This window comes from Vulpes lagopus, chromosome 1 (assembly GCF_018345385.1).
Source record: "Vulpes lagopus strain Blue_001 chromosome 1, ASM1834538v1, whole genome shotgun sequence".
Lineage (NCBI taxonomy): Eukaryota > Metazoa > Chordata > Mammalia > Carnivora > Canidae > Vulpes > Vulpes lagopus.
This window is the reverse complement of record NC_054824.1, coordinates 165,697,603-165,718,079: the sequence shown is the minus strand read 5'-3', so window position 1 is coordinate 165,718,079 and position 20,477 is coordinate 165,697,603. Positions and strand designations below refer to the sequence as shown.

The following is a 20,477-nucleotide window of genomic DNA, read 5'->3' as shown; positions in this document are numbered from 1 at the left end:
CCCTAAATTCAAAGAAGTTTTTTCTTTTGGTTCTGAATAAAACCAAATATTTGGAAGTAATTATAAATGATAAATTACAAATATCATACTGAGCAGTCTTTATTTATGTTAAAAATGATCTAGGTGTTATACCCTAAACCTGAGACCACTGAATTATAGCATCTTTGAGTTGGAATGGTGGTTTAATCTCTCACCCATAACAAAGAATTATCCAGCCCTTGATTAAACACTTAAAGTTACAGAGTTTATTTTTATTTTTATTTTTTTCATATGTTATCACTTTACTTCAACTATTTGTCAACAGTAACACTGATATAGTTTGCAAATACACAAGAGTTACAGAGTTTATTAATCCAATATGCAGTTCATAAACTGAGAAGTATGAAGGTTTTTTTTTTAAAGATTTTATTTATTTATTCATGAGAGACAGGGAGAGAGAGACACAGAGACATAGGCAGAGGGAGAAGCAGGCTCCATGCAGGGAGCCTGACGTGGGACTCGATCCTGGGTCTTCAGGATCACACCCTGGGCTTGAAGGTGTCGCTAAATCACTAAGGCTGCCCAGAAGTGTGAGGTTTTTAAAAAGATTTTATTTATTTATTTGAGAGAAAGAGGAAGAACACAGAGGGAGAGGGAGAAGCAGACCTCAATAATCAGAGAGGCTGACATGGGGCTCCATCCCAGGACCTTGAGATCATGACTTGAGCCAAAGGCAGATGCTTAACCGACTGAGCCACCCAGGTGCCCCTAGGAAGTGTTGATTTTAAAAACACCTTCCTTAGGACTTCCCCCTCCTAGAAATACAAGGAAAAAATACTCTGAAGGGTCTTCTTATTATAATACAACTAGAGGGATCCCTGGGTGGCGCAGCGGTTTGGCGCCTGCCTTTGGCCCAGGGCGCGATCCTGGAGACCCGGGATCGAATCCCACATCGGGCTCCCGGTGCATGGAGCCTGCTTCTCCCTCTGCCTGTGTCTCTGCCTCTCTCTCTCTCTCTCTCTGTGACTATCATAAATAAATAAAAAATTAAAAAAATATATAATACAACTAGATCCATGACAGAGCATACTTTCTGAAGCGTTATTGGGCTTGCAGGAAAAAAACACAAGTCTCTAGGGGCAACAAACAAAAACAAAATACAATAAGCTAACAACAGAGTGGGAGATAGTAATCAGTATACATTAGGCAAACCCAAGGTACGGCTACCCCAGTAAAAATAGCAACACTGGGCAGGAAGGATAAGATGGCAGAGTAGGAAGATTCTGAACTCACATCCTCTAATGGACACACCAAGGCTGCAACTATATACAGTGCAACTTGTATAAGAAAGACCAGAAGACTAACAGAACAGTACTTCCACAGCTAAAGATATAAATAAAAAGCTACATGAAGAAGGGTAGGAGGGGCAGAGATGTGATCAAGAACCAAACCCCTGGTGCAGAGACCCACAAGTAGGAGGTGTGGAGGTCCCCACTGGAGCAAGTGGTTCAAGCCCCACACTGGGCAATTCTTGCCCTGGGGATTTGCACTGGGAAGATAACCCTCCATAACATGTGGCTTTGAAAATCAGCAGGGCTTAACTCCGGGAGAGCCAGAGGGTTATAGGAACTGAGATTCTGTTCTTAAAGGGCTATAACACAGTATCACTCACTCTGAGACCCAACACAAAGGCAGCAGTTTGAAAAGCACCTGGGTTGTAATGAAGGAGATTTATTGACAAATTTTAGAGCATGTGATAGAGGGACAAGGATCTGTAGGAAATTTCTCCAGGAACAGAAGTGCTGGTAAGCACCTTTTTTTTTTTTTTTCTTTTTCCCCCCTTCCTTCAGCCTAGATGGCCTGACACTGGTGGATGCCAGTTCTGACACTTTCTGTCTACCTTGTTAGCACCACTGGACACATCCCAGCATTCCCTTGCAGGCCCATCCTGCCCAACCTGCCCACCCTGGCAATTGTCTTTCCAAGCAACTATTGTCCTGTCACACCAGCAGGTAGCCTCAGTCAGGACAGATACTTCCCCAAAGTGACTCCTGCCCCAGGGAGGGAGGGAGCCAGTGCCACCCACTGCCATGCCTATAACAGTCTGGACCTCACAGCTGGTCATGGAGCTCACAGCAAATCCCTGGAGCACCTGGTTCTGGACACCAGCAAGTATTGCACAACTAGGCCCCACAAGATGCCTTCTACATAAGGGCACTCCTTTAAAACTAGAAGACAAAAAAAAAAAAAAGACATAGCTGAACTACTTAATGCATACAAACAAAAACAGAGCGAGTTAGACAAAATGAAGAGACATTTGGAACATGTTCCAAATAAAAAAAAAGACAAAACTACAGAAAAAGAACTAAACAAAACAGAGATAAACAACCTACCTGCTAATGAGTTCAAAGTAATGGTCATAAAGATGCTGGCCAAACTTGGGAGAAAAGTGGATGAATTCACTAAGAATTTCACAAAGTAATAGAAAATATAAAAACCAATGAGAGCTGAAGAAAAAATGAAATGAAAAATACACTAAAGGGAATCAAAAGCAGATTAGAGGACACAGAATGGTTCAGTGATTCTAGAGACAAGGTAGTGAAAATCTTCTAAGCTGATCAGCAAAAAAGAGAAAGAATTTTTAAAAATGAGGATAAAGTAATGGACCACTAGGCAACATCAACTGCACTAACATTCATATTATAGAGGTCTCAGAAGGAGAAGAGAAAAAGAAAGGAGCAGAAAACTTATTTGAATAAATAATAGCTAAAAGCTTCCCTAATCTGAGGAAGGAAACAGACATCCAGATTCAGGAAACACAGAGAGCCCCAAACAAGACGAACCCAAAGAGGTTCACATCCAGGCACATATTAATTAAAATGCCAAAAACTAAAGATAAAGAAAGAGCATTTAAAATGGCAAGAGAGGGGGATCCCTGGGTGGCGCAACGGTTTGGCGCCTGCCTTTGGCCCAGGGCGCGATCCTGGAGACCCGGGATCGAATCCCACATCAGGCTCCCGGTGCATGGAGCCTGCTTCTTCCTCAGTCTGTGTCTCTGCCTCTCTCTCTCTCTCTGTGACTATCATTAAAAAAAATAAATAAATAAATAAAATAAAATAAAATGGCAAGAGAGGGATCCCTGGGTGGCGCAGCGGTTTGGCGCCTGCCTTTGGCCCAGGGCGCGATCCTGGAGACCCGGGATCGAATCCCACGTCGGGCTCCCGGTGCATGGAGCCTGCTTCTCCCTCTGCCTGTGTCTCTGCCTCTCTCTCTCTCTCTCTCTCTGTATGACTATCAAAAATAAATAATTAATAAAATAAAATAAAATAAAATGGCAAGAGAAAGACAACTGGTTATGACAAGAAAATACCCATAAGAGTAGCATCCTGCTTCTTAGCAGAAACCTTGCAAACCGGAAGGGAGTGATATATTCAAAGGGCTGAAAGGAAAAAATTGACAACCAAGGATAGTCTACCTGGCAAAGTTATAACTCAGAACTGAAGGAAGGATAAGGCGTTTCCCAGACAAACAAAAGCTAAAGGGGCTCATCACCACTAATCTGGCCTTACAAGAAATGTTAAAGGGATTTCTTCAAGCAGAAAAGGAAAGGACACAATTAGAAATAAGAAAATTATGAAACAAAAAATTCACTGGTAAAAGCAAATATAAACTAAAGTCAATAGATCAATCACTTACAAAGTAGTATTAAGGTCAAAAGACAAAAGCAGTAAATCGATTATGCCTACAATAATTAGTTAAGTAACACATAAGATGTAAACTATAATGTCAAATACATAAAATGCTGTGTGGGGAGTTTAAATTTCAACAACCATCAAATTAAAATAGACTGTTAATAGGGCACCTGGGTGGGTCAGATGGTTAATCATCTGCCTTTGGCTCAGGTCATGATCTCTGGGTCTTGGGATTGAGCCCCAGGTCAGACTCCTGGCTTAGTGGGGAAACTGCTTCTCCCTCTGCCTCACCCCTCAACTTGCACTCTCTCTCTCTCTCTCACTCTTTTTCAAATGAATAAATAAAATTTAAAAAAATAAATAAATAAAATAAAATAGACTGTTAAGGACACTTGGGGCTCAGTCAGTTAAGTGTTGGACTCTCGATTTTGGCTCTGGTCAGGGTCCCAAGGGTCATGAGATTGAGCCCTGCATCAAGTTCCAAATAGGCATGAAGCCTACTTAAGATTCTCTCTCCCTCTCCTTTGACCCTCCCCTGCTTGGGTACATATGTACACTCTCTATCAAATAAATAAATAAATAAATAGATAGATAAATGGATAAATAAATAAAATAGACTTTTAAATATGTAGGGTGTTATATATAAGCCTCATAGTAACCACAAACCAAAAACCTATAATAAATACAGAAGAAATCATAAAGAGAAAGGAATCTAAACAAAATACTAAAGAAAATCATTGAATCACAAAAAAAGAAAGCAAAAGAAGAAAGGAACAGAGAAGAACTATAAAAAGAATTAGAGAGGAGCCTAGCTGCCTTAGTCAGTAAGCATGCAACTCTTGATCTCAAGGTTCTAAGTTCAAGCCTCATATTAGGTATAGAAATAAAAATAAAATCTTAAAAAAAATAACCAGAAACAATTAGCAGAATTGCAATAAGTATAAACTTATAAATAATTACTTTAAATGTAAATAGACTAAAGGCTCCAATCAAAAGACATAAGGTGATTAAATGGATAAAAAGACTCCTATATGTTGCCTACAAGAGGCTCACTTCAAATATGAAGACATATACAAAATGAAAGTGAAGGGATTGAAAAAGATATTCTATGCAAATAGAAATGAAGAAACGCTGGGGTAGCAATACTTATATCATGCAAAATAGACTTTAGAACAACAAACATAACAAGAAACAAAGAACAGTATTACATAATGATAAAGGGCATAATCCAACAAGAGCAATTGTAGCATCTATCCACGCAACATAGCAGCATCTAAATCTTACAGCAAATATTAACAGATATAAAGGTAGAAATTGACAGTAATACACCCCACTTACATCAATGGATAGACCATTCCAGACAGAAAATCAATAAGGAAACAGTGGCTTTAAATGACAGATTAGAGGGACTCAACGGGTATATACAGAACATTCCATCCAAAAACAGCAGAACACACATTCTTTTCAAATGTACATGAGACATTCCACATAGGTCACATGTTAGGCCACAAAACAAGTCTTAAAAAAGTTAAGAAGACTGAAATCATATCAAGCATCTTTTCTGACCACAACAATATGAAACTAGAGGCTAAACAGCATGCTACTAAAAAAATGAGTCAATAAAAAAAATCAAAGAGAAAATCAAATAATGGCTTGAGGCAAATAAAAATGGAAATAGTAGAAAAAATGGAAACAATGCTTACAAATGTTTGGGACACATTAAAAGCAATTCTAAGAAGGCAGTCTATAGTGATACAGGTTTACCTTAAGAAACAAGAAGAAATCAAAAAATAATCTAATCTTTCACCTAAAGGAACTAAAGAAAAGAAGAAATTCCAAAGTCGGTAGCGGGAAGGAAATACTAAAGATCAGAGCAGAAATAAATAAAATAGAGACTGAAAAAGAAAAGATCAATGAACTTAAAATCTGGTTCTTTGAAAAGATAAAGCTGATCATACCTTTAGCCAGACTCATCAAGAAAAGAAGAAAGAGAGCTCAAATAAATAAAATCAGAAATGAAATAGAAGGTATAATGACTCCACAGAAGTACAATAACAGACTACTAGGAAAAATTACTTACCAACAAATTCAACAACCTAGAAGAAATGGATAAATTCCTAGAAACATACAATCTTCCTGGACTGAATCAGGAAAAAACAGAAAATCTAAATATATGAATTATTATAATTAAATTGAATCAATAAACAAAAAAATTCTCAAAACCAACAGAAGTCCAGGACCACAGTACTACAAAGGCAAATTCTACCAAACACTTAAAGAAGAGTTAATACCTATTCTCAAACTATTCCAAAAAATAGAAAAGGAAGAATTGCTCTTTCAAATTCAATCTATAAAGACATTACCCTGATAGCAAAACCAAAGACATCATACAAAAAAAGAAAATTTGAAGCCAATATCCCTAATGAACACAGATGCAAAAATCCTCAACAAAATATTAGCAAATCAAATTCAACAATACATCAAAAGGATCATTCACCACAATCAAGTGTAATTTATTTCAGCAATGCAAGGATGGGTCAATATCCATAAATCAATGTGATATGTCACATTAACAAAGTGGAGGGTAAAAACCATGTGATCATCTCAAAGGAAGCAGAAAAAGCATTTGACAAGTTCAACTTCCATTCATGATAAAAACTCTCAACAAAATGCTATAGATGGAACATAACTCAATGTAATCATGGCTATCTATGACAAACTCACAGCTAACATACTCCATAGTAAAAAGGTAAAATCTTTTCTCTAATATCAGTAACAAGACAAGTGTATTTACTCTAAACACTTTTATTTGACATAGTACTAGAAGAACTAGCCACAGTAATTAGGCAAGAAATGAAAATAAAAGGCCTCTAAATTAGTGAGGAAGAAATAAAACTGTCACTATTTGCAGATGACATAATACTATATATATAGAAAGCCCTAAAGATTCCACCAAAAAACTATTAGGATAATTGAATTCAATAAATTTGCAGGATATAAAATTAATATACCAAAATGTGTTGTTTCTATATACTAATAACAAACTAGCAGAAAGAGAAATTAAGAAAACAATCCCATTTACAATTGCACCAAAAATAATAAAGGAATAAATTTTACCAAGGAGATGGAAGACTTATACTCTGAAAACTGTAAGATATTGATGAAAAAAATTAAAGGTAACACAAATGGAAAGCTATACCCTGCTCATTGATTGGAAGAATTAATATTGTTAAAATGTCCATACTATCCAAAGCAATCTAAAGGTTCAATGAAACCTCTATCAAAATGCTAACATTTTGCACAAAACTAAAAAAAATAATCCTAAATTCATATGGAACATTAAAAGATCCTGAATAGTCAAAGGAATCTTAAGAAAGGAGGACAAAGCTGAAGGTGTCACACTCTCATATTTCAAACTATACTACAATGCACTGGTAATCAAAACAGTGTGGTATTGCCACAAAAACAGACATATAGATCAATGGAATAAAATAGAAAGCCCAGAAATAAACCCACACTTATATAGTCAATTAATCTATGACAAAGGAGACAAGAATATACAATAGGGAAAAGATAGTCTCTTTGATAAACAGTATTGAGAAAACTGGACAAACACATGCACAGGAATGAAAGTAGACCACTCTCTTACACCGTAAACAAAAATAAACTCAAAATAGATTAAAAACTTAAATGTGAGCCCTATAACCATAAAACTCCTTTACTCCTTTTAAAGAAAAAAAAAAAGCTGTCATTTCTCTGAAATCACTCTAAGCAATATTTTTTTGGTTCTATCTCTTTAGAAAAGGGCAACAAAAGCAAAAACAAGTGAGACTACACCAAAATTAAAAGCTTTTGCATAGTGAAGGAAACCATCAATGAAACAAAAGGCAATCTACTAGGTGGGAGATAATTGCAAATGATATAACCAATAAGGAGCTAATATCCAAAATATATAAAGAGATCATACAACTTAACACCAATAAAACAATCTGATTTAAAAATGGGCAGAATATGTGAATAGACACTTTTCCAAAAAATACATAGAGATAGCTAACAAGCACGTGAAAAGATGCTCAACATCACTAAATCATCAAGGAAATGCACATCAAAACCACAATGAGATACCACCTCACACCTGTCAGAATGCCTAGAATCAAAACACCCAAAATAACAAGTTTTGGTGAGGATGTGGAGAAAAAGGAACCCTCATGCACTGTTAGTGAGAATGTAAATTTGCAGCACATGAAAACAGTATGGAGGTTCCTCAAAAAATTAAAATACCATATAATCTAGTAATTCCACTTCTGAGTATTTACCTAAAGAACATGAAGACACTAATTTGAAAAGATATACACACTCCTATGTTTACCACGGCATTATTTATGATAACCAAGATATAGAAGCAACCTAAGTATCCATCAATAGACAAACAGACAAATGGTGGTGTAAATAGATATAACTGTATATTATTTAGTCATTAAAAAAAAAAGAAACCTTGCCATTTGTGATATAAATGGACCTAAGGGCATTATGCTTAGTGACATAAACTAGATAGAGTAAGACAAATAGCACTTGATTTCACTCATCTACATCTAAAAAACAAAACAGAAACAGACTCATAAATACAGATAACAAACTGGTGGTTGTCAGAAGGAAAGGTGTGAAGGGCTGGGCAAAATAGTTGAAGAGGACTAAGAAGTATGAACTCCCAGTTACAAAATAAATTAGTCATGAAGATTTAAAGTACAGCCCAAGGAATATAGTCAAAAATACTTTACTAACTTTGTATGATGACTTATCATAGAAAATATTTCATAATGTAGATAATGTCAAATCACAATTTTGTATACCTGACATTAATATTGTATGGCAACTATACTTCAATTTAAAATAAATAAATTAAAAATAAAATAAAATAAAATAAAATAAATAAATTTGGGGGCAACCCCAGTGGCTCAGAGGTTTGGCGCTGCCTTCAGCCCAGGGCATGATCCTGGAGACCCGGGATCGAGTGCCAAGTGGGGCCCCCTGCATGGAGCCTGCTTCTCCCTCTGCCTGTGTCTCTGTCTCTGTCTCTGTCTCTCTCTCTCTCTGTCTCTCATGAATAAATAAAATATTTAAATAAATAAATAAATTTGGGACACTTGGGTGGCTCAGTGTTTGACCATCTGCCTATGTCTCTCTGTCTCTCATGAATAAATAAAAAGAAATTTTTTTTTAAATAACATAAGGGCAGCCCTTGTGGCACAGCGGTTTAGTGCCGCCTGCAGCCCACGGTGTGATCCTGGAGACCTGGGATCGAGTCCCATGTCAGACTCCCTGTGTGGAGCCTACTTCTCCCACTGCCTGTGTCTCTGCCCCCCCCCCTCTCTCTCTGTGTCTCTATGAATAAGTAAATTTTACAAATCTTAAAAAAAATAACAAATTTTTTTTAAATGCCAACTTTGAGGGGTGCCTGGGTGGCTCAGTTGGTTAGGTGTTTGCCTTTGAGTCAGGTCATGATCTCAGGGTCCTGGGATTGAGCCCCATGTCCAGTTCCCTGCTTAGTGGGAGTCTGCTTTTCCCTCTCCTTCTGCCCCTCTCACCTCTACCTGTGCTCTCTCTTGCAAATAAATAAATAAGGTCTTTTATTATTTATTTATTTATTTATTTATTTATTTATTTATTTATTTATTTATTTATGATAGCCACAGATTGAGAGAGAGAGAGAGAGAGAGAGAGAGAGAGAGAGAGGCAGAGACACAGGCAGAGGGAGAAGCAGGCTCCATGCACCGGGAGCCCAACGTGGGATTCGATCCCGGGTCTCCAGGATTGTGCCCTGGGCCAAAGGCAGGCGCTAAACCGCTGCGCCACCCAGGGATCCCTCAACGTCTAATATAAATCTAATCTGAGTTCAAGAAGGAGAAAACAGAGAAAATGGCAAACATTTATCAAAGAGATCTCCATTGATAATTTTCCAAAAATTATTAAGGACATTAATCTATACATAGGATTATGGTATAGATATACGTACAGGAAAAATAGAAACAAAATCCAGAGGAATTAAATGTACTCTCCTGCTGAAATAACAACAACAACCAAAAAAGACAAATTATGTAGGACAATTTCCAAGATACGTGTGACATAAAAATTTTCAAGACACTGGATGTAAGGCAATGAAAAAAAGTAATCACTGAGAGACCAAAAGTAATTAAAGAAGGCCCTCTGATTGGTCCAACTTTTGGACTTGAAACACCAAAGCACAAGGGCAGAGAACCCAGGAGAAGCCCAGTAGATTCCCTGAGTTAAGGAGACAGAGCTAAGAGTCTAGGAGAGGAAAGAGGACAGGGTACCAGAGAAAAAAGAGCTATACAGAAAGATCCCCTGGAGGTATGCAGAGTGTCCTTCTCAAGTATTCAGCTAAGTAACAATCAGGGATCAATGTGAGGAAACTATCTGAGGCCAGGGAATGAGCCATCTGAAAGGATCACAGGTGGCTCAAAACAGCACTGGTTCTAACTACTCAGACTGAAAAAATTTATGAATCATGGATCATTGGATATAGTATAAAGAAAAGCCTTGCCTAAGTATTCAGAAATAATTAACCCTAAATGAAGCACTGTTCTGGTTGCCCCTAAAGGCCCAAAAGTATTAAATTATTTTCAAGCAGCTTAATCATGTCCCAGATCAAAGTTCAAGAATATTTTTAGAAATAGAAAAATACACAGCATCCAATAAGCTAAAATTCACAATGTCTGCCATCCAATCAAATTTATCAGGCATGCAAAGAAGTCAGAAAACACACCCATGAGGAGAAAAAAACTGACCCACAACTGGCATAAATGTTAGAATTAACAGACAAGGACATTAAAAACTGGACAAGGTAATTCAGATTCTAGGAGATAAGTTTTCATGCACTTTGGTGGTACAGAAAATTGACCTGCCAACCAGGGAGAGCCTGAGGAGATTTCCATACAGAAGTATCGGAAACAGCTCAGCAGGTACACGAGCCTATACTGGTGGAGGACACCTATCTGTGCTTCAACATCCTTGGGAGCCTCCTAGGCCCCTACCCTACATAAAGTGGTTTCTGGAGAAGTTAAAGCCTGTAGGTCTCTTATCAGATCCTGGCTGAGTTCAAGGACAGACTTGTCTCTGTGCTCTGCACATCTGTACTCAGCACCAGGGGCCCTAGCAAGCCAGTGTCCCTATTTAGGGGCCAGATCATGGTGCCCAGAAGCTGCCAGGACTTTGGCTGGGACCCCCGCTTTCAGCCTGATGGATACAAGCAGACGTATGCAAAGATGCCCATAGCTGAGAAGAAGGCCATCTCCCATCACTTTCAGGCCCTTCTTGAGCTAGAAAAACACTTTTGCAGTCTGACTTTTCTAGTAGCCAGTGGTGATCACCTTGGCCAGGGACCTGGGGAAGACTAGCCTGAAACCTCCCTCATCAGACAGACACCCCTCCAAGTACTGCCTTTAGGGTTACTGCTTCCTAGGGGTGTTGAGATAGCCTCACCAGTCCTATTTGGAGGAGGAGGAGTTGGCTCTGCTTGGAGAACCTTTGGGCAAGGGACACCATTCTCTTGCTGTTGGGGATTCAGTGGTCCCTCCCACAGCTTCCTGGCCTGGGATCCTAAAAGGACCTCAGATGTTAAGCTAGCCATGGCAGGATTGGGGGTTTGGGAAGAACCACACAAAGAGCCCCAGGTGTTGTTTTTTTTTTTTTTTTCAGGGTTTCTTTTCTTTTTTTTTTCTTTTTTGTTTTGTATTTTTTTATTGGAGTTCAATTTGCCAACATATAGCATAACACCTAGTGCTCATCCCATCAAGTGCCTCCATCAGTGCCCATCACCCAGTCACCCCATCCCCCCACCCACCTCCCTTTCCACTACCCCTTGTTCATTTCCCAGAGTTAGGAGTCTCTCATGTTCTGTACCCAGGTATTTTTTAAAATCAGCAAATAATACTAAAAGCACTTGCTTCCAATATTAAATGGATGTATTAGCTTTGGGGAAACAACAGGAAAACTATAACTATATTCTATGTTTGCATTGATAAGTAGACACATTGAAGATATTTTTGAAAAGACCCAAAATGAACTTTTAGAGATGAAAACTACAATGTTTGAGTTGAATATTACTGGATGGAATTAAAAGATTAGATACTGCAGGAGAAAAGATTAATGAACTTGAAGATAGAGCAACAGAAATTATCCAAAATGAACAGAAAAAGATTTTTAAAGTAAGAGAAGAGTTTCAAAGCATCAGTGATCTCTGGGATCATCTCATTATTAACGGCCTGATATATGAGTACATGGACTCCCCTAAAAAGGGAGGAGGGAAGAAAATACACTTGAAGAAAAATTAGCCAAAAAATTCCCATATTTGATGAAAACTATAAACTCACAAATCCAAAAAGCTCAATGAACACCAAGCACAAGAAACATGAAGAAAATTACACCAAATTGCATCATAAGCAAATTGCTCAAAAACAATGATATGATGCTCAAAACTTAGTGAATTCTACAAAATAACAGTCAGAAAATATGTCAGCAGTTAAAATTGAGATGTAAGTAAAGCAACCAGTCTGAAAAGACTACATGCTGTATGATCCCAACTACATCACATTCTGGAAGAGAAAAAAAGTATAGAGACAGTAGAAGGATTAGTGGTGGGTTCGAGGGAACAGGAATGACGGAGGGATAAACAGGTGATGCATGGGAGGTTCAGGGCCATGAAACTGGTGATACTGCATGAAGTCAACACTGACTAATTAGTGTGCTTTCCATATATAGTATATTTCACCAAGAAAACTTGAAATAACTAGGGAAATTTAACCTAGATAAGAGAATGCATAAGGGGGGAACAAAAATGGCTATTTTCAAATATTTAAAGAGCTATACAGTAAAAGAAAGAACGGAGTTATTCTGAATATTTTCACAGTACAAAATGAGGATTAGTGAGTAAAGTTACAGAGACGTAGATTATATTTATATAAAGTAGCTGTAATTTTTTTAATATGTGAAATCTGATCCACAAAGGAATATGTGTAAATGAGGAATGAAATGACTATCTGTGAACAACTTTATAATTTTTTTGAGATATAATTGACATGTTATAACATTCACTCTTTAAAGTATGTAATTCTGTTTAGTATTTTCAGAAAGTCATACAATATCAGCACTACTTCCAGAGTATTTTCTCATCCCTGTCACCAAAAATCCTTAATGGTACCTGTTTGCAATTACTCTTCATTTCCCTTTCTCCCAGTCCCTGGCAACTACCAGTCCACTTTCTGTCTGGATGTGCCTTTTCTGGATATTTCATATAAGTGGGATCTTGCAATATTGTGGCCTTTTGTGACTAGCTTCTTTCACTTAGCATATTTGCAAAGTTCATTCATGCTATATCATTTATCAGTACTTCATTCCTTTTTATGGTTGAAAAATATGCATTTGTCAAAACCCATAGAACAAAACAACACAAAAAATAAACCATAATGTAAAGTATGGACTTCAGTTAACCATAGTATATCAATATAGGTTCATTAATTATAACAAATATACCACTTTGATACCAGATTTTATGGAAGGGAGAGTAAATGGAAATTCTCGATTACCTGTTCAATTCTGTAAATTCAAAACTATTCTTAAAAAGAACCTTTTATCTTTTAAAAGAAAGCCAGTGGCGTCTGAGTGGCTCAGTCTTTGAGTGTCTGACTCTTGATTTCAGGTCAGGGTATCACCTCAGGGCCCTCGGATTAAGCCCCACATGGGGCTCCCCACTCAGTGGGAAGTAAGCTTGTCTCTCTTCCTCTGCTCCTCCCCACTGCTTATGCATGTGCTCTCTCTCTCCCTCTCAAATAAATAAATAAATCTTTTTAAACAAATTAATTAAATAAAATAAATTCATATCAGTACATGTATAAAAAAATGAATAGGTCAGGGGCGCCTGGGTAGATCAGTCCATTAAGTATCTACCTTTGGTCAGGTCATGATCTCAGGGTCCTGGGATATAGCCCCAAGTAGGGCTCCCTGCTCTGTAGGAAGCCTGTTTCTCCCTCTGCCTCTGCCATTCAGAGTGGGTGGCCTTTCTTCTCTCCCCCACCACCCATGCCCTATCCCAGTCTGCCTCTGGCCTCCAGCCCCTGGGAACAGCTGGGGTGGGGTCCCTGGGTCTTCCCTAACCCTCTCCTTTCTTTCTGTTGGTTGTCGCTCCAGCTGGCTGTATTGCTTTTTAATATTGCACCAAAGGTTTTTTAAATAAAGTTTAAAAGGAAAAAAAAACCCTCTGCTTGTGCTCTCCTCTCTCTCTCAAATAAAGACATAAAATTTTTAGAAATAAAAAAATGAATAGGTAAGTAACAAATTAGGAGCAAATATTAAGTATTAATAGAGATTTTATAGAAAAAGAGGCACACACATATATACATACATACATGACAAAAGATTAGTTTCTCAGATATGTAAAGAACTCCTACAATGCAATAATGAAAACACAAACAACCCAATTTAAAAATAGACAAAATACTTGAACAGACATTTTACAAAAAGAATATATGGTCAATAAGCTCATGAAAATGTGTTCAATGTAATTTATTGTCAGGAAAATGAAAGTTTAAACCATAATAATGTATTATCCTATTAGAATGGCCAAAATTTTAAAAACTTACAAAACCAAATGTTGGCAAAAATATGTAACAACCAGAACACTCATACACTGTTAGTGGGAATATACAATGGTAAAACCACTTTAAGAAAAGGTAATAACAACTTCTTATAAAAATAAACTTAAACCTACCTTATGAACCAGCAATCCCATCCTACATATTTACCAAAGAAATGAAAACACATTTTCAGGAAAGATTTATACAAGAATGTTCATGATGGCTTTATTCAAACTGGAAATAACCCAATGTTGATCAATAGGAGAAAGAATAAACTGGTTTTTGTTCCATTCATACATCCCAGGGTCCTGGGATCAAGCCCCATGTTGACCAAGCAGAGAGGAGCCTGCCTCTCCCCCTCCCTCTGCCACTCCCCCTGCTTGTACTCTCTCTCTCTCTCTCTCTCACTCTCTCTCTCTCTCTGTCAAATAAATTAAATCTTAAAACAAACAAACAACATGCTACAGGAAAGAAGCCTTACATGTGCAGTTGACTCTTGAACAACATGGAGGTTAGGAGCACTGATCCTCATCTAGTCAAAAATCCACATAAAACTTCTGACTCCCCAAAAACATAACTACTAATAGTCTACTGTTGATCAGAAGCTTTACCAATAACATAAGCAATTGACTGACATGTATTTTTTATGTAGTATATATTATATACTGTATTCTTATAGTAAGTTAGAGAAAAGGTTATTAGGAAAATCATAAGGAAGAAAAAATACATTTAAAGTATTTGTAACAAATCTAAGTAAACTTGTGCAGTTCAAACTCATGTTGGTCAAGGGTTAACTGTATATACTCTACATGATCCCATTTATATGAAGTTCCTAAATAGGTGAAACTAATCTAACTGGGAAAGAAGTCAAAACTCCTAGAGAAGTCGGGGTGGGCATTCACTGGGAAAGAGCATTAGGGAACGTTGTGGGGTTATGGTAATCTTCCATACCTTGTTAAGAGTTTGTATTTGTCAAAGTCAACAAAGGCAGATGTATGAACCTTCTTAATGCTTGACACAGAATAGACACTCAGTAGGTATCACTGACTGATGAATGAATAAATGGACAAGTGAAAATTTTCACCGTAGTTATTATCTGCACCTACAGATGAGAAAACTAAGGCTCATACTTTTACCAAGGTTACACATCTAGATGTTGATTTGAAACCAGATTGCTCTGTCTCCAGAATCTATACTTTTGGGATGCCTGGGTAGCTTAGTGGTTGAGCGTCTGCCTTCGGCTCAGACTGTGATCCTGGAGTCCTGGGATCAAGTCCCACATCACGATCCCCACAGGAAGCCTGCCTCTCCCTCTGCCTATGTCTCTGACTCTCTCTCTCTGTGTCTTTCATGAATAAATAAATAAAATCTTTAAAAATAAAAAATCTATACTTTTTTTAGTATTTACATAGCACTTCACTCCCAATCATAAAAGAATTTCGTGTCAGGGCACCTGGGTGGCACAGCTGGTTAAGCGACTGATTCTTGATCTAGGCGCAGGTCATGATCTCAGGGTCATGGGATCAAGCCCTGCATCAGGGTCTGTTCCCAGTGCAGAGTCTACTGGATTCTCTCTCTCCCTCTCCCCCATCCCACCCCCTTGCCACACACACTCTCTCTCTGTAAAAATAAATTTTAAAAAAATTTTAAAAAAGGAATATGGTGTCAAACATGCCAACAGAGATTACCTTATAGAGAATAGGATAGGATAGGACAGGACAGGATAGGATAGAAATATGATAGAAATGCAATTCAGCTCCTTATTATCAATAGAATAGAGAAGGGAACTTTTTTGGGATTTTCTCAAAAGCAGATATGAACATAATTGTAATATAAAATTCAAAAGGAAACCAGATATTGCAATAACAGCTCTAACCTGATTTTGGACAGCAGTTCTCCTCTATCTGCACAGTCCACACTGACTTGTCGAATAAGTTCATGAAATACCGTATTGTAAATGGTCTGTTCCTTCTTCAATATATGTAATAGTTCGTGCATCTATAAGAAGATAAGGAATATCATCAGTATTTATTACAGTCTTATCAGTAAAAAAACATTTTAGGGGGTAAATACTCTGAATGTGAGTATTTTAGAAACACCTTGATAATTTGACTCATAGTTTTCTTTATAAATATATCTACAAAAATGATATATTATTTTTAAAGTCTGTGTTTAATCATGCACCTCTTTATATAATGCACTGAGGTCACAGTATCACTTTTGTATTACTCCCGCCAAAAATACATAACCTGAATCTGATTCTGAGTACACACCAGACAAACTAAAATTGAAAAACATGGGAATCCCTGGGTGGCTCAGGGGTTTAGCGCCTGCCTTCGGCCCAGGGCGTGATTCCGGAGTCCCGGAATTGAGTCCCACATCAGGCTCCCTGCATGGAGCCTGCTTCTCCCTCTGCCTGTGTCTCTGCCTCTCTCTCTGTCTCTCATGAGTAAATAAATAAAATATTTTTAAAAATAAATAAATAAAATGAAAATAAAATTGAAAAACATAAAAAAAAAGAACTGTTTCAGATTATAGTTGTCTAAAGGAACATGACAACTAAAAGCACTATGTGATCCTGGAATCCTGAAACAGGAAGAAAGAGCTATAAAAGCAATTTTAGGGACAATCAATAAAATTTGAAATTTGAATATGGACAAATAATACTATCATCAATGTTAAATTTCCTGATTTTGATGACTGTATTACAGATATATAAGAGAATGTCCTTATCCATAGAAAACATGCCCTGAAATGTTTGGTGATCAAAAGGCATGATGTCACCACCTTACTCTAAAATGGTCAGAAAAAAACTATACACATAGAGATATGTATATAGAGAGGAAGAGAGAATGATAATGCAAGTAGAGCACAGTGTAAACTATTAGTGAATCTGAGTAAAGCTTACGTAGGAATGCCTTATACCGAGCTTGTCTATAAGTTCCAAATTCTATAAAAATAAAAATTTACAAAACAAAAGAGAAAAGAGCCCTTGAATTACCTATATCTATCTATATCTCTGTAAGATTGAAAGAGCTCCTTCACGAACAAAATAAAAAATTTTAAGTGATAAGAAAGCATGGTTTAATTGGCAGTATTTTTTTAGTGGTACATAAAATAATAAGGGTCATATATATAATCAATGGTCAGTGAAATTGACCATTACAGTCAATGAATTTATTCATTACAGTCAATAAAGTACAGTAATAATAATACCAACAATTATACAGTGTTAACCACACACCAAGCACTAGTCTAAGCTCTTTATGTCATTGAATCTCCACAACAACCCTATGAGGGAGGTATCATTATTACTTCTAATTTAAAGATGAGGAAATTGAGGCACAAATACATTAAGTGAGTTGCCCAAGGTCACTAGCTAATAAATGGCAGGGCCAGAATTCTAACCCAGACATTGTGACTCCAGAATGCATGCTCTCAACCACTGGGTTACATTGATCTTTGCAATTACCTTAGTTGGCCCTGTATATTCCTGATTTTCCACACCAGCCCTCTCTAGCATAGCATCCATCACATCATTCAGCTGGGCCACTTCTACTCTTTTATTAGGTTTCCTGAAAGATTACACGGTGACAGACTGATGTAATTAGTGTTATAACAGGTCATCCTCAAATGACAAAAGGAATATAATATATATAAAATGTATATACTATAGAATTATTAATAGTATTTTTTTATTTGAGAAAGAGAGCTAGAGGAGGGGCAGAGGGACAGGGAGAGAACCCCCAAGCAGATTCCACACTGAGCACAGAGCCTGACATAAGGCTCAATCCCAGAACCCCAAGACCATGACCTGAGCTGAAACCAAGAGCTGCTGGTCCAACAGACTGAACCACCTAGACACTCCTGGAATATTAATGGTATTTGAAAGCATTAGCCCTGTATGTATGGATCTAGTGGGCTATATCAGTAATAAAAATTTTTAAAAAGAAGAAAAAGGAAAAGAAAAATGTAAATACTATGATCCTCTTTTGCATAAAGAAAATAATGTTTCTTCTAAACATTCCTACTTAATGTTTAGGATTGTAAGAATATAGAAGAAATATGGAGAAATAAATACCAAGCTGTTAATATTGGTTACTCCACAATGTAAGTGAAGAAAAGGGATAAAGGAGAGATAAAAAGAAAAAAAAAAGACTATAGCAAACAGATCTATCATACAACATTATGCCTAGATTCAACAATACTGTAGGATGCCTGGGTGACTCAGTCAGTTAAGGGGCTGCTTTTGGCTCAGGTCATGATCCCAGGATCCTGGGATCAAGCCCCACATTGGGCTCCCTGCTCAGCAGGGAGCCTGCTTCTCCCTCTGGTCCTCCCCCTCTCATGCTGTCTCTCTCTGTATCAAATAAATAAATAATTTTTTAAAAATGATACTGTATTTAAAACTTAAAAATTTGTTAATAAGATAGATCTCATGTTGAGTATTCCTACCACAATAAAATAAAATTTTAGAAAAAAGAAATTTAAAACTGTAAAAGAATATTTTATAGTACTTAAATATTATTATAAATATGTAAAAATTGAAAACACTAATTAGATGATAGACTTGTATCTTGGGTTTCTGTTACAATTTTAATATTTTCTGTGTAATAAAGTACTAAGAAAAATAAATATATATATGTCTGTTTAAAATATTACATCCATATGTATATGTTCCTTCTGAGAAATACTTTCAAAAATAAACTGTACTTACATGGATGGGAAGAGCAATAGCCTGTTTTCACTATCTGTGAGGAGAGTAGTATATTTGCTGCAACAAATAATACAGATAAATATTATGGGAAGAAATTAACTGGACTGTTTATCACATATCACAACATAATAAACCTAAGACCAGGAAATTGGGAAGCTTGGAGGCAACTGAAAGGGTCCATCATTTTACCCATAAAATCACAATGACCCTGAAAATCTTAGTGATATTTCTTAGAAAATAAGGGAACATTCAAAGAATTATGGGGACCTGTCCAAAGAACATAAGAGCCAGCTCAAAGGAGCTAACATTGGCCAAATCTAAAAATTTTTTAACATAAGAATAATCATAGTAAAGAATTATAAACCACTGGAAAAAAAACAGACATCCATGAACCCATGTGGTAAAATACTAACTAATAAACAGAGAAAAAATGATGAAGCTAAAAAAGTCATCAAAAAGATCTATAATTTGTGGGTTGCTAGGAAACAGACATTGAAGTATTCGGTGGTAAAGGGGTCATACCTACAACTTAATCTTTTTTCCCCCCTCCAACTTAATCTTGAATAGTTTTAATGTAGGGGTATGTGTATCAAAGTAAAGAAGGGAAACGTAAATATTCAGTGAGTTAAAACAGAGAGTACATAAGAGTTACTTGTCATATTTTTCTAACTTTTATAATTTAAAATTATATAGAAATAAAATGTTCCCTCCAAAATGAATTCCATTTAGTTCTCTTTGGCAAAATATTGTTCTGAAACCCACTATCATAAGAAAATGCCTTAATGTGTATTGGAAAAGTAAAAAGAGTGACAGCCTCTGGAGATTTTTATTACGAAACCTTAGTCCAAAGTTCTAGTTTTTTAAACTATGAAATATTCAAATGTTTCAGAAAATAACAAGCAACATCATCTTTTCAATCCCATAAACAGGAAACAAAACTGGAGATGACTAGTGTGCAAGCTGGAGCCAAGCCCTAGATGGTATGCATCATGAGACACTGGCTCAGAAGGCTACTTTCATTTGTCTCCTTGGCCACTGCTCAAAATCATTCCTAAAGAGGCCAAGACAAGCATTCAGAACACAAGATCCACTTTTTTAATTCAAAATTAAACAGTAGGAAAAGACTGAGAACAATTTGATCACTAAAAGTCCAAACTCTTTTCAAGAAGATGTTTTCATTTTGACACCTTTCTTAAATTTAGGATCGAAAGCCAAATGTTTCCTTATTTCAATGTAGATATTACCTGGGAACATGGGTGAACTGTTCTCAGGTTCCTCTATCTCTGGGGAGGAGGAAACAGTTCCACTTGTCAGATATTCAGTATATACTATAGTACTCACTCATCATAACACTCCAAACCTGCAACTCCTGTATTTGACACAATATGAAATTCTTCAGGAAGCAAGGTATCTGTTAGTTTCTTTGGCTTAAAAAGAAAG

The 20,477-nt window shown here is 36.8% G+C and overlaps 1 protein-coding gene and 1 pseudogene across 1 annotated transcript in view; one reads left to right on the top strand and one right to left on the bottom strand.

Annotated features, from left to right (window-relative positions):
- The window catches only part of AXDND1 (axonemal dynein light chain domain containing 1), an 84,608-nt gene that overhangs the window by 51,633 nt on the left and 12,498 nt on the right, over positions 1–20,477 (bottom strand). The window contains exons 5-8 of the mRNA XM_041764363.1: positions 20,379–20,464; positions 19,038–19,094; positions 17,793–17,895; positions 16,197–16,318 (exon numbers count right to left, since the gene is read on the bottom strand). Of these exons, the coding sequence (XP_041620297.1) occupies positions 16,197–16,318; positions 17,793–17,895; positions 19,038–19,094; positions 20,379–20,464 (368 nt within the window). The remainder of the gene's footprint in view (positions 1–16,196; positions 16,319–17,792; positions 17,896–19,037; positions 19,095–20,378; positions 20,465–20,477) is intronic.
- On the top strand, positions 10,522–11,086 carry LOC121472925 (annotated as a pseudogene).